The sequence below is a fragment of the Carlito syrichta genome, unplaced genomic scaffold (genome assembly GCF_000164805.1).
Source record: "Carlito syrichta isolate Samal-C Ts95f unplaced genomic scaffold, Tarsius_syrichta-2.0.1 Scaffold308088, whole genome shotgun sequence".
NCBI lineage: Eukaryota > Metazoa > Chordata > Mammalia > Primates > Tarsiidae > Carlito > Carlito syrichta.
This window is the reverse complement of record NW_007252184.1, coordinates 801,442-815,749: the sequence shown is the minus strand read 5'-3', so window position 1 is coordinate 815,749 and position 14,308 is coordinate 801,442. Positions and strand designations below refer to the sequence as shown.

The 14,308-nt window shown below is 44.1% G+C and overlaps 1 protein-coding gene across 1 annotated transcript in view; it reads right to left on the bottom strand.

Annotated features, from left to right (window-relative positions):
* Positions 1-14,308, bottom strand: part of LARGE1 (LARGE xylosyl- and glucuronyltransferase 1) — a 515,425-nt gene that overhangs the window by 131,799 nt on the left and 369,318 nt on the right. The window contains exon 7 of the mRNA XM_008064872.2: positions 7,767-7,871. Coding sequence (XP_008063063.1) covers positions 7,767-7,871 — 105 coding nt within the window. The remainder of the gene's footprint in view (positions 1-7,766; positions 7,872-14,308) is intronic.

Below are 14,308 nucleotides of genomic sequence, written 5' to 3'. Positions count from 1 at the left end.
CCCTGTGAGCAGGGAGCATCATCTTACTCACTGATACCAACCTCAGAAAGAGCTTGAGCACATCGTGTCTTTGGTGTACCTCAGTCAGTCTGTCAATACCTGCAACACCTTGGCCTTCTTATTATCAAAGAGGGCAGTGTCCCACCTCAGGACCATTCAGCACAAGGAAGAATGTATTCATATCCCATGAGAGTCCCTTAGGACCCTAGAGTTTATAACTGTACATAATTGCTAGATGTATCGAGCCTGAAACCAACACTACTTATGGAATATGTTTAAAAAGTACTTTTTTTTTGCTTGGTTTGAATAGTCACTGAACATGGAGTACTAATCAAGGGAAGATGGGACTTTCCTGTTATCTGATACTTTACTAAGAGGTGTTCATTATTCTGATGGCAAGCCCTGCTCAGGAAATTTGGATTGCTGGCACCACATCAGTACCATTCTGCATTTGTAGTCATCTCAGTGAAGACGGTTCTATCCTGAATACAGGCATAGAGCATCTGACCACTTCATGAGGTCATCTATTGTAGCACAGCCTAAGCAGGTACATGTTGAAGCATTATAATAAATTAACTTCCTGTCATTTCTTCAATATAGTATAGCCAGGGTACTACTTCAATTTTAAAAAATTATAATTGTAGTAGTATAATAGTAGTATAACAGAGTCAATCCTTGAATTTTACTCCAGGATTGTAAAAGAGGCATTCAAAACATTTGTTACTAAAATAGGGCAAGGACACTGACTGAAAGACAGAAGGAATTTTCACTATTATTATATATGTCATATGACCTATGCCATTTTAAATAGGCATTTTTGTGGATGACTTTAAAATGAAGTCTAATAAGATAATGCAAAGATTGGTCCAAAGCAGGGAAACTCACCAGAGATAAGTATAAAATCTATACTTTAGAACCAAAAAAGGTAACTAAATAAGTACAGGAGAATGAATGACTGAACATTCATTCACAGAACTTTTCAGTTGAACTCAAGTTCAATTTGAGCTTAAAGTGCACTTCCGTATATGAGCAATTCTGTCTCTTAATTACTGCATGTGATAATAAAAAAGTATGTAACAGGTACTGGTTCTCAAACTTAAGTAAAAATCAGAATCACATAGGGAGCATGTTTAAAATAACAGTTACCCAGCTTCATCTCTAGAGATCCAGATTCACTTTCTCTGGGGCAGGGTCTAGGAGTTGATATTTTAAACATATATTAGAAATGATTCTGCACAGTGGGCCTAAGTGTTCAGGTGAGGGTGTGAACCTCCAATTGTTTAATAATCGCCAGTACATCTCATTCAGGTCAGAGTGTTGTCTCCAAAGATAGACACTGGCTGACCAATTAGGACAGTGAAAGGTCTAGAAACTATCTTACAAAGAATTCCATATCTTACACATATGGATAACAGGCTGTGGAGGGGTGTTGGCAGGCGCCTGGCTTACTTATGTAACAATACACAGCACGGTGATTAAGACAGTGCAACAATATGGAATCTTGAACTGAATTATTGAGTCTTCCCAAATTCACACATTGAAATCTTAACCCCTAATGGGATGGATTAGGGGGTGGGGACTTTGGGAGATAATTAGGTCATGAGGGTAGAGACTTCATGAATGGGATTAGTGATATAAGAAGAGATGCTAGGCAGCTTCCTCTTTCTCTTCGCTCTTTGCAATGTGAGGACACAATGAGAAGACACCCAACTGCAAACAAGGAAGCAAGTCCCCACCAGACACTGGAATGGTTAAGCATCTTGATCTTGGACTTCCCAGTCTCCAAAACTGTGAGAAAAAAATATTTGTTATTAAGCCACCCAGTCTATGATATATCTGTTACAGCAGCCAGAACAAAGACAGTGTCTACATCCCTGCAGTAAAAAGATGAGACCTACAGACCAAAATGGTGAGCATCTTTCAATAGAATTATTCTACAAACTCCATTTAAATATGTCTGTGCTAAGACCTTGGCATACAGAGCTCAAAAGCAGATAATACCTGACCCACAGTTAATCTATAGGCAGTTTTTTTTCCTCCAAATTTGATTCCATAGCTCTAGGATCAAGTAAAAGTGGGAAATGCTTTTGGGTTTAGCAGGTTTTCTTTACTTCTAGACTTTATAGGTTCTCTAATATGCCAACATAAATTGACAAGGAATAGATAACAGTATACGGATGTCTCAACCCTGTGTAGAGTTTCTTTTCTTTTCTTTTTTGAGTTGGAGTCTCACTCTGTCACCCAGACTGCAGTGCAGTGGCACGCTCCCGGCCACTGTAGTGCAGTGGCACGCTCCCGGCCACCGCAGCCTCGACATGCTGGGCTCCAGCGGTCCTTCCATCTCAGCCTTCCAAGTAGCTTGAACTATAGATGCGCACTACCACACCCAGCTAATTTTTTTGATTTATTGTAGAGATGAGGTCTCACCAAGTTGCCCAGGTGGGTCTCGAACCCGCGGGCTCAGGCAATTCACTCACCTCGGCCTCCCAAAGCGCGGGATTACAGGCTGAGTCATTGAGCCTGGCTAGAGTTTCTAAACACACAGTATCATCTCTTGCAATATCTTCTAAAATTAGTCTTGAAAATGACAGTCCAGGGGTGATTGTTGCAGGGCAGCGTTCAATCCTGGATCTCAATCGTGTTAGAGGCTCAAGTAGTCCTAAATTTATTTGTGGGTATGCAATCTCTTCTCCACTAAACTATAACCTTTTTCTGAAGAAACGATTTTGGTATTACTCCTTTGAAAAATTATTTTTCTACCATAACCTTGCCAGAATAATAGTTATTCAGTAGCATATACCGAATGAATGGAGAAAATGAATGAACTACATTTAAATCTAGTTTCTCTGGATGCAATTATTACAGACAGAAACATTCAATCACAATATTCTTTCAGAGCATGAAGAGATCATAGATCCTGACAGCAGAGACAACTAAGATAAGGCACAGAGCAATGCAAAGACTTACCCAGGGTCACAGAAGGCTGGGTGTCAGAGGCAGAGGTAAGTTGAGCCTACGTCACACACTTCCATTCATCCCACTAAAGCTACTTGTTTAACAGTTCTTTGGCAAATTGTCAAGCGTTTCTTCCTTTTGAATCCCTGCCACAGAATTCACGTGATGTCTAACTTGACCACCCATCCCCTTCTACTTTTTCATGGCTCAGACTTTGTTCTAATCTCAGAGGTCAGCCAGTCCTTGGGTATTCCAATTCTGTTGTTCTGTAGAGAAGCATTCCTAGAAAAATTCTTCCTCCCTAGAGAGCCAGGTTTCCATCTGCCTGTCCCTGGCCTAATTTGGGGACTGGATAGAACACGGTCCATTTTATTTTTAAATTGTTTTTAAAAGCACATCCTCCAGCTAGCGTTATGCCCTTTGTGGTGGGGAGGATGCACCCTGTCCTAGAGTCAGCATCAGGATCCCATGCAAATAAACCTATCTGCACACCTGCCATCTTCTTTCCGCCAGTTCCCCTCGTCTTGTTCTCTGAACTGCTACGTTTAGCCCTCCTCCCCCTTCTCTTCTTTGCTGATGACTGTTTTTAAGATATTCACCTATCAACTAGGAACTGAAGTGAGCGGAATCTTAATGAGCTTGTCAAAGTCCTGTGTTTGCTGCTGTTGTTTTTCGAAGTCCTGCTAACAGCTGGAGGCTGAGTGAATGACAGCTTTTTGCACCTAGGAGATGACAGAGTGGCTGGGAATTGACCCATCTCTGTCCAAGGGAGTTGGAGATGCCCTCAACTCCACCCGAACAGTTATGGGCAAGAGCTCTGTGCTGGGATCTGCCAGGTCTTCTGCAGCTGCTGTGGCTTAGTGGCTTCCTTAAGGTGGAATTAAGTGGCAAACAACTCCAGTAAGGAAAGAGGGGGATGAACAGGAGAGGGTGGGCAGATCTCCCCTCATCTTTTGGGGCTCTCTGGGCTTTGTGAAGGCAGACTGGGAAAGAAGAGTGAAAAAGAGAAAGGGATGAACCTGGCTGGCTCTTTTAAGGGGAATGTTTACTTTACTTTACAAGATAATTCCAGGACTGAATGAAGATCACGTATGCTCAGGTGCCTGGCAGGATGCCCACTGCATGGCAGGGGTATAGATGCGGCTGTGTTTGATGCTCGCGGCTGAAGCTGCATTACCTGAAAACAGTCACTCAGGCTGTGGTCAGGAGGAGAAATAAAAACGACAAGCAACTTCCTAAAGTGCTTTGGTTTGCCAGGCACGCATAGCTATCCCATCCTGGTGGAGCCCCACAGTGGGTTCTCAGGTAGAATTATCTTTCTCAGATGAGGCACAGAGATTAGATGTGACAAAATCAGGACTTGAAGGCAGATCTTCCAACTCAAACACCTCATGCCTTTTCTGGGAATTTTCAAAGTAAAACACAGTTAGGAAGCTGATATGTGAACTAAAATAGTCAATTTTTTTTCAAAACTAATATGAAAAGCTAACATTTTCCAGATAGTGGAGAGAAATGAGAAAAACTGCTGGGTAGCTACATTATATTTGGAGAAAAGTGAAAGACAAACTGGTTCCTTCTGACCTGAGGGCTTGGGAAACCTTAGCAAACCCTGGTAAATCATACAGTCACCATTTTAAAAGTGAGTAGATCCCATTCCCTGATAGAAGAAGTGGCAGAAAAATGTAAAAGGACAAAGACTAAGATTTACTGAGTACTTATTTTGTGCCCAACATCTGACTAGGCATGTTAAACAAGTTACCTCATACACTAGGTTCTGTATTCTGTCTTAAAGAAGGAGAGAACTAAGGTTCAAGCACATATAGAGACTAAATGGCTGAACAGCAGTTCTAACCCAGATTTGTCTGGGTTCTCCAACAACAGGCTTACAACGAAGATTTGCTGGAAATACGTTTTTTAGAGGCTGAGATATGCTGGGACTTAGGGTGGCAAGTTCTCTCCTGTGGCATCCTCCATTTCCATGAGACTCCTGATGTCTGGATGACTCATCCACTGGTGAATGGCCAATCCTTGGCCTTAAAATAAGAAATCCCCATTGTGAAGCCAACGCATTCCAATGTTGCATAAATCCTTTTGTAATGATCACCTGGTGTCACTGGTCTATTTAAATGGACGCATCACTTGCAACAGGGCTTCCCTCCATCTGCTCTGTCCTTTAGTACCAGCAGGAAGGGAAGTAACTCACTGCCTTGGCATATCAAGTCAGAGCTGCTGGAGGTGTGTCTACTGACTGCATTCTGTAGTGAACAGGGAGAGGTGGGAGCGAACATGTCATTTTTGTTATCATAAATTCCCCAGTACACTACATTCTTCTTTCCCCTGCAAGCTCGGATTGATGACCAGCAGTTTTTGTTTTATGCAGGTAACCATGACCTCGATGCTGCATCTTCAAGGAGCTGCAGTCTATCTCTATGTGATATTTTCTGTGACATGCTGTGGAGGACAGAAAGTTAACGTATGCACCAGGATTTCCCTGATACTTCCTCTCTCCTACCCACAAACATGGTGTCTCCAGTCCTACACAAGTCTGAAGGGAATGTGTGTGCAAATCCAGGTGCAAAAGATCGACATGGGGTGACTATTCACTTATCAAAGGAAAGCACATGGAATCCCCTCCCTAGCCTTGCTGCAGGCTCATAAAGGGTCCAATCTCAAATGCACCGAGACAACAGCACCTGGGAGAGCTTGCTGGGATGGGAAACTGAGTGCCATGTTCCATCAGAGCAGGCTTTTGGACATTCTGTTCCAGAAACATCCTAAAGGCTTCAGAAACACCCCACAGGGCCAAATCCTAGGCTCCTCCACAGACCCAATCAGAATCTTCAAGGGCAGAGCCCAGGATTCCCCACTTTTGAAGTGTTTGATCCTGGAACCATTAAAGTTCAAGCTAGGAAGGTTAGTAGTTGACACCGCAGGCTCTTTTACTTATCAGGGGAGCAGACTCAAATGCTCTAAGCTCCGGTTTCCTATTGTAGAGAATCGAGATAAGCACAGCACCTGCCTCGTGGGGTTAGCATGAGGATCAAATGAGATTAGCACCTAGAAAGCACCTGGCACGGAGCCTGACTAATGCTCAGCTAGTATGTGGAGGCACTGCCTTACCCATCACTGAAGTCCTGAATTACCTCCGATCCCCTTTGCTGCTCTTTCCCAACCTGGCCCCTCTCAGGAACTCCTTAGGCTTCCCCATCATACAGCAACTAAACACCCAATACAGCTGGGGGAGTTGCTGGGGTCTGTGCAGGGCTGGTGGTTAAGATTCTTCAATTGTGACCTCTATGTGCCCGTTTGGTGTTACAGGAAACGATGACATGGAAAGAGGCAACCGATGCCCTGGTGACCGACAGCTAAGGACTATCTCCATCTCCTAGGATGGCATTCAGGACAGGGCTCCCTGGCTGCCACCTCTGGCTGCTCAAGATACTGAGGCGGGACTTGTCCTCCGCCCACTTTAATCCCGTCCATCCCCCACTTTGACCCCATCTCTGAACTCTCACCTTTGGAAGACTGACACACTTCTTTTTCCCTTTGGCCTCTGGGTCTGACCATCAGCTCTCAGAGTTAACTTTTTGACTCTACCCACTACAGACTGGCCTTAGCCTCCAGGATAGGCTTCACTTATCACCTTCAGGTGGTGCTGTCTCCAGACACCTGCCCAACTCAGCTCATTTGATGCTCGGACGCCAGGTCCCGGCCCTTCTTGGCCTGCCTCGTCCTGCTGCTCCCTGAGCTCCAATTTCCAGGGCAGGTAAAATTGTGAGTCAGCATCCTTTAACAACAGGGCACCTAGGTGGTGGTAATGAGAATGGAGGGGAGAGGCAGAAGGATTCAGGGGAATTTGAAAGACAGACACTGGCAGGAATTGAGCCTCAGGAGATGGAGGTTGTTCTAGTTTCATTGCTTATCTACCCTATAAGGTCACAAACTGTGTCTACTGCACCTAGCAGAGGGCCTTGTACCCAGTAAGCATTCAAAAGATAGTAGGTGAACAAGAATGACTGAATGAATGAATAAATAAATGACACTAATCACAGACACAGAAACAAAAGAGAGGAAGCACATTTGGGGCTAGGAACAAGGTAAAATAATCGATGTGACTTTAGACACATGGTAGAGGATCATGGTCCTCAGAAGTACCGATTACCAACTATTTCTGACTTTTCTCCTGCCAGTCACATGGTAGGTCACATTTGCCCACACCTGTCGAAGGGAGGCATGGCCATAAGACATGCTTTAGCCAATGATATAGTAGCAAAAATTTTGTCACTTCTGAATGGAACCTTTAAGAGATAATATGACTTCTGCTACTTCCCCAGCCCATCCATGCAAGTGTGCAAGTGGGCATTGAGATGAATCCTGAATACCTATAGAGAGCACAGATCCCTGAAAAGCTGAAATGGACATGCAATGTGATTGAGAAAAATAAACTCCTGTTAAGAAACTGAAATGCCGGGGTAGTTTGTTACTGCAGAATGATCTCTAGCCTACATAACAAGTCAGGGAGCCTAAGGGTTGTACTGACAAAGATGTCCATGCGATCTAGGTTTGAAGGTCAGGAGAGGGGCTTTCTGGCGAGACTAATGCACACTGCCAAGGTTCACCAGCTATGCTGCCTGTGACTGCAGCGCTGAGAAGGAACAGGAATGCCGACTGCCCACGCACTGTCCACTGCTGAATCCAAGCCACCAGATGGCCTCCTCCAGGGCTTTTGCCATCTTCTGTCTCTGAAGAAGGAGCACTAAGCCCTCACAGCACCCTCTGTCACCCCTATCCATACCACCCTTATGCTTTACCTGTGTTGTAGCCCCTTCCGAGGGCTGGCCAAGGGCGGTGATTTTTCCACAGGTTTCCAAGGTACCAGTCACTCTGGTTCTCTACCAAGCCCAGGACCTGCTGCCCTGTGAAGGACAGAGAACACAAACAGCTTAAAAGGAGAAGTCAAGTCATCTGGATCAGTGACTATTGGACACACAATATAAGAAAGGCAAATCGTCATGACAACAGCATTCATTCATTGCGAGTTTTTATTAAGTACCAGGCCTTGACCTAAGAGCTTAACTTGTATCAACATATTTAATTCTCACAAGTAGGCAGCCATTTTTATTATCTCCGTTTTATAGAGAAGAAATGGAGGCCCTGAACAGTTAAAGAATTTGCCCAAGGTCACCCAGTTAATCTGGGATAAGACCAGAATCTGGAAACATTCTTTCATTCATTCATGTATTCAGTCCCTAACTCATGGGGCACATAGTTATTGACTGATACACTAATCTTCAAATATTTCCATTCTGATATTTCACACTATATATTAATGTACTGGCTTTCTGGGCATGGACCGAGATTTTTTTTCTCACATCAGAGAAGAGTATTATCCTTGTGACAGCCCACACAAAAGAGCTACACTTTGCCCAACTTCTTTCAGGGTTTTTGCTCTCATACTCACGGCTTCCTCTATTTATCTTGTGCCAACAAGCATCATGCCCACATTATGCCATGCCATCACAGGAATGTTGACTAGGGCTGGACTCTGATGTTGGCCTAAGCCTCTGGTGCACCTTAGCAACTTCATGAGTCAGTCTTATGGTCAATCCCTCCGGGCGTTGATGTCTCTGGGCCATTCAAGTAGAGCATTAGACTCACTTGGCTCGTTCAGATTATGCCACCATGCCACTTGCAGAAGGCATTCTCTCGGAATTACCACCAACATCATTTGACAGCTCAGGAAACTGAGGCTCAAAAAGGACAAGTGACTTTCACCACTAGTGTGGGAGCTAGGATAGAAATCTATACTTGTTTGACACGAGGAATTTTTTCCACTGTCTCTATGCATTATTGCTTATTCTTATAACAAACATTTGAGGTAGGAATTATGAACCCACACTTTACAGAAAGGAAAACAGATTTAGCAAGTTTAAATAACTTGCAAAGATCACACAACTGATAATGACTGTCTTCCTCAGCTAACTGATGCTTTCTGGAGTTAAACTTCTTCTATCGTTGGCCAAACTGGGGAATAAAGACCTTTATGACCAAATGAAAGCCTAGCAGCACTTAAGAAAACACAGCGGTTCTCCCGGAACACCATGCTGGGTGATATAAAACCTCCTTGGTATGATGACAGCTCCCTGAAATGATGGTGTGTGGGTTTGGTGTAATTTATTTGATCAGTTTATCGAGTTCCTATCTAAATCATCACCTCAGCACAAATACATAAATTAAGAGGCATGGAAAAATACTACCACCCACTTTGTCATTGTATATGATCACATCTAAAACTTGTAGAATTCCTCAGAAAAATCTATCAACAATTCAGGGAGTGCAAGAGTCAATCAATTCCATGTGCAACAAGCTTGGGACATTCATGCAAAACAATTAGATCGGAGAGACACGGTGCCCTTGTCAGAAAAAGCTGTGTGCTGAGTCCTGATGGTATGACCCAGCTAGAGCCCTCATTTATTAACCTCACAATGAGGATGGGACCCAAGGGGGGTGGTGAGCCTCAAGGGAGACGGTGCATCATTACTAAGAACCCCAGGACGGTATCATGGTGTTTTTTGGCATGATGAGTGGTGTCATACACTCAGAACTGAAAGAAAGGGAAAAATCTTTCATTCAATTTCATGACAATTTCGGGTAGCCATCTGAATTTCAAGTAAGATCATCTTCAGATATCTGAGAGCCCAAATTCTAAACTGTGGCATCTCATATATTTTATTTTGCCTCAATTTACTTCTTCCGACAAATCATCTATTATTAAATCTTCTGCATTTCCACCAAACAAAAATGTATTGCTTTTTGCTTGTATTCTCGCTTCTACCTTGCTCATAAAGTGCTCCCTTGGGAGGAAATGCCCTTGCCCCCTGAGAACCCCCACCCACAATCCCTTCTCTAGCATGAGCCTTTTATGAATAACCCCAACTATTACTTTATCTTCACTCCCACAATAGATGAAAGGCATCTCTATTTAGTACTTCCTACTGGTATTTTTGTGAGCAACTGACTTGAAAATAAAGTGGGTAATACTCAGGCACATCCGCACCTCATTTGGAAATATCCATTTCCTACATTAGTCCAAGGGCAAGAACTATGTAGTATCTAACACATGGTCGGTTCTTAATAAATATCTGCTAAATAAATGACATCTGGTGGGAAAAATCTCTCCTGATTAGGAAGCCCACTCATGTCAGTGTATATCAGTCTCCCAAGTTTCTGTAGCTAAAAATCATTTCACCCTCACCCCATGCGTCAATATCAACATGCCTGCCACTCAGCTCTAGGAACTTAGGCATCTGCCTCCCTTGCCTGGAGAACTGTAAAGATGGGGTGGTAGCACCTATGGACACCTTTTACTCTGGTTGCTCTACTTAGGGTGTACACTCAAGGTGTTAATCTCCAGAGAAGGAGCAATTTGCATGGTTAACTTAAAGTCACATTATCCCAAAGAATACTATCTGAATTCCTCTTCTTTTAATTTGCACCTGGGCTTCATTTCTGTTGAAGTTATCACATAATCTTTTCACATACACCAATCTTCTTCAAAATTAAAAAAAATCCTAAACTAGCAACATGATAGTTGTAATTTTAATAGCCACTGGTTGAGAAAAAAAACAAAATCATCATCCATGGTTGAGAACTGCCATCTATAGGTATCAACTTTCTCCCAAACTTCTGACTCATATAACCAACTGTCTACATGACTTCTCTACCTGGATATTTTAACATACAGTTCAAATTTAATATGTTCAAATTTAATTCCAAACTCTTCTCACCCAAGCATGCCTTGCATTCTCTTTCTGAATTGAATGGCAGCTACACCTTTCTGGTTGTTCAGGCTATCCTTAATATTCAGGTGATCCTTCTGCCTTTGCTTTCCAAGTAGCTGGGACTATAGGTGTGAACCACCATGCCTAATATTTTGTAATTTTTTCAGAGACAACCTTTCACTATGTTGTCCTGCTGGTCTCAAACTCCTGGGCACAACAGATCTTTCCGCCTTGGCCTCCCAAAGTGCTAGGATTACAGGTGTGAGTCACCGTGCTTGACCATTCTGCTTTTTTAAAAAACGGATTCACAGCCAGGCTCGGTGGTTCAGCCTGTAATACCGCGCCTTTGGGAGGCTGAGGTGAGTGGATTGCCTGAGCCCGTGGGTTCGAGACCCGCCTGGGCAGCGAGACCTCATCTCTACAATAAATCAAAAAATCAGCCGGGCGTGGTAGCGCATGCCTGTAATTCCGGCTACTTGGAAGGCTGAGGTGGAAGGATCGCCGGAGCCCAGCAGGTCAAGGTTGCGGTGGCCGGGAGCAGCCATTGCACTCCAATCTGGGTGACAGAGTGAGACTCCAACTCAAAAAAAAAAAAATGGATTCACTAGCTGCAATATCAATTATTAAAACACAAATAAGAGAAAGCAATTGTGCTTAGCCTCTCAACACTGCTGAATTTTGCAGGCGAACTAGTGAACCCCATGAGCTAACTGCGTGCTGCCCTCCCCACCTCCCACATGGCCCCACTGCAGAAGTCTGTGCCCACAGGGAACCAAATACAGCACCATGGCCAGAGGTAGACTGTAGACTGGAGTCAGACTGCCTGCTTCCAATTCCCAGCCCTGCCACTTTTGAGCTGTGTATCCTTGAGACAATTTCTTATCTTCTCTCTGCCTTGGTATTTAACCCTTATGGTTGCTGTGACTTCAAATTTACATGACTTCACATATGCTAAGTGCTTAGAACAGAAGCTGGGACGATAAGCACTATAAACGTCATGGTCCGATTTTAAACGTCATTGTCCAATCTATCCTGCAAGCTTCTGAAAGACTGCGGTTTTCTTTGGAGGTCATCCAGCACAACAACTAGGCCATTCTAGAACTTTACTTCTCTAAGTATTATCTGAGGACCATTGGCTTCAGAAACACCTGAAGTTCTTGCTGAAAGTATAAGCTCCTGGGTCTCAACCTAGAAGTTAGTTATTAGTAGGAGGGCACTTTCCCTTACTTCTCTGGTTTCCAGAAGGAGAGATTTCCTGACTTTTTGTACCAACCTTTTCTCTCCCTCATGATGTGAAAGGAGATACCTGACCATCGAGTTTCAGAGGGAACGGAGTTTAATGCAGCCTAGCCTCATCTTCCACGCTTCTTCCTGGAATCAGCATGCGGACAGCCCACAGCTAATCTGTTCTTCCATGCTGTTAAGTTTTATATGGCAGGCCCCTTCCTGACAAGGCCATGGTCACAAAGCACTTCCTGTGGAGGCTGGGCAATTCCAACTCTGGGTTTTGGTGTCAGGAATAGACATTGTAGATGCACATCTAAATTTGAGTCCTCCAACTTCACCTTTGTCAGTAAAATACGGTGACATTTTGCTCTCATTTCTTGTTCTCCAAACTGGTTCAGTATCTGGAGAAGGTGTGTATATGGGGGTTCTGGCCATGGGGCCTAGTAATTTGCGCTAAAAAACCAACTTCCTAGGAAACTTAAGATGCACACGAAAGTCTGAGAATTACTAAGTGGACTTTGGAAGCTTTGTCCCTGCTACAGTCAGGGGTAAGGTTCACCTGTAGGGCAACTGGCACACAACAAACTCATGCTGGTATCATAAATGGGTGGTCTCCAGCGCTATGCTTCTCAAATACTGTAAAGGGGTACAGAACATAAACGCCAAAGCCGGACTACCTGGTTTGAAATCCTGGCTCCTCTACTTACTAGCTATGTGACAAGCTGGACAAGCTCCTTTGCTTCTCTGTGTTTGCTTCTTCATTTTTCTGTTAAAAGGGAGTTAATAAATAGTATGTACTACACTGAGTTAGATTCTTACTTCCTCTGGGCATGAGTTTATTTGTGAAAATGAAGCCGTGTTCTGTGCTTATTCAAATGTTGCCACCAAGTGCCTAGGAAATAGACAAGTGTTCAGCAGGTCTATGCTCTTGTCAGTACACCCTGGCTATATGTTCTGCCCCATCTGCCTGGCTCCAACCCCAGTCATTCCCTTCCTTCCTTAGCTGACATGGCCCTTACTTTGCTGAGACTTTGCTTCAGTTTAATATTGATTGAGGGTTTGCTTTGTGTCAGACACCACACAAAATACTAAGGAATCAAAGACAAATAAAACAGAGTTCTTGCCCTCGGGGCAGCTAGAAGAAGAGACAGATAAACAATTATGAGGCAGCATGATACTTGCAGTGACAGAAACACTGATAAGTTGGAAAAATAATGAGCAGAGAATAATTGATTCTGTGGTAATGGGAAAGTGGGTGCTTGGCACCGATGTCTCCCCTGGAGCCACCTACCATGTCCCCTCCTGCACTGCAGGTAGCCCCTTCCCTTCCACATGGACCCTCAAACTCCCAAGCTTCCCCCCAAAACTTTTCTGATAAGGGTGCTATCCAGTGCCACCTTTCCAGGAGAGAGGTCCCCGCTGCTCCTGGGTGACAGTGTGGATGACACAGGCCATCCTTCGCAGTTCCACCAATCCCAGCTCATCAGCCAGGTGGCATCTAAATCCTGGCCTCCAGAGGTCCAAGCCTAAAGCCTTAACCTTGATGACGCAAACACATCCTCAACCTGCCATCCTGTGAAGAAGTAAAATCCCAGGGGATTCCTCTTAGGGGGACGACACAAGTTGTCACAGTGTGCTGGCTCACTCAGCATGCGGCACCGCCTGTCTCGTCTTCTTAGGATTATTATAATAAAACACCGTGACTCACAGAAAAGGCTTTGTCATTGTTTTCTGTGCTGGGCCTGTGGTTATGATTAAGTGCACTGTTCTCTGTCTTCCTTACTCTAGGCACAAGTTAACTTATGAAAATGAAGTTGTCTTCTTTGCTTATTCATACATCACCACTAACAGCCAGACAAGAGTGAACAAGCTTGCTATTCTGCTGGGGCCCTGGTGTCGGTGTCACCAGCCAGCAGACGGATGGTTCCAGGCTGGGAACTCCCCTCTCACTCCTTCTGCAGCTTCTGGCTCAAGGCCGGGCTCCTGCTGCTTTGGGAGGTGAGAGACAAGAGACAGAGAACCACCATGCCTCCACGTGGAACCTCTGGAGGGAAAGGTCAGGCTGAGCACTTGACCACCAGGAGTGAGGAAGGCAGTAGAAGCAACGAGAAAGACTGAGGACTAAACTCTGGCCTTTTCTCTTTATCTTGCCCAATTCCTAACTAAGGAGCCTGAGGAGATAGGTTTTTCTTTTTTTTAATTAACCCTAAGCAATGTTTACTTTCCAACCTGACTCTGGCATAACATCACATAACAGATAAAGAAGGAAAATCAAAGTATTTTATGTCCCTGTAAAGCTGTCTCTTGGGGACGCCTGGACTTTCAGTACCTTTTTTTTTTTTTTT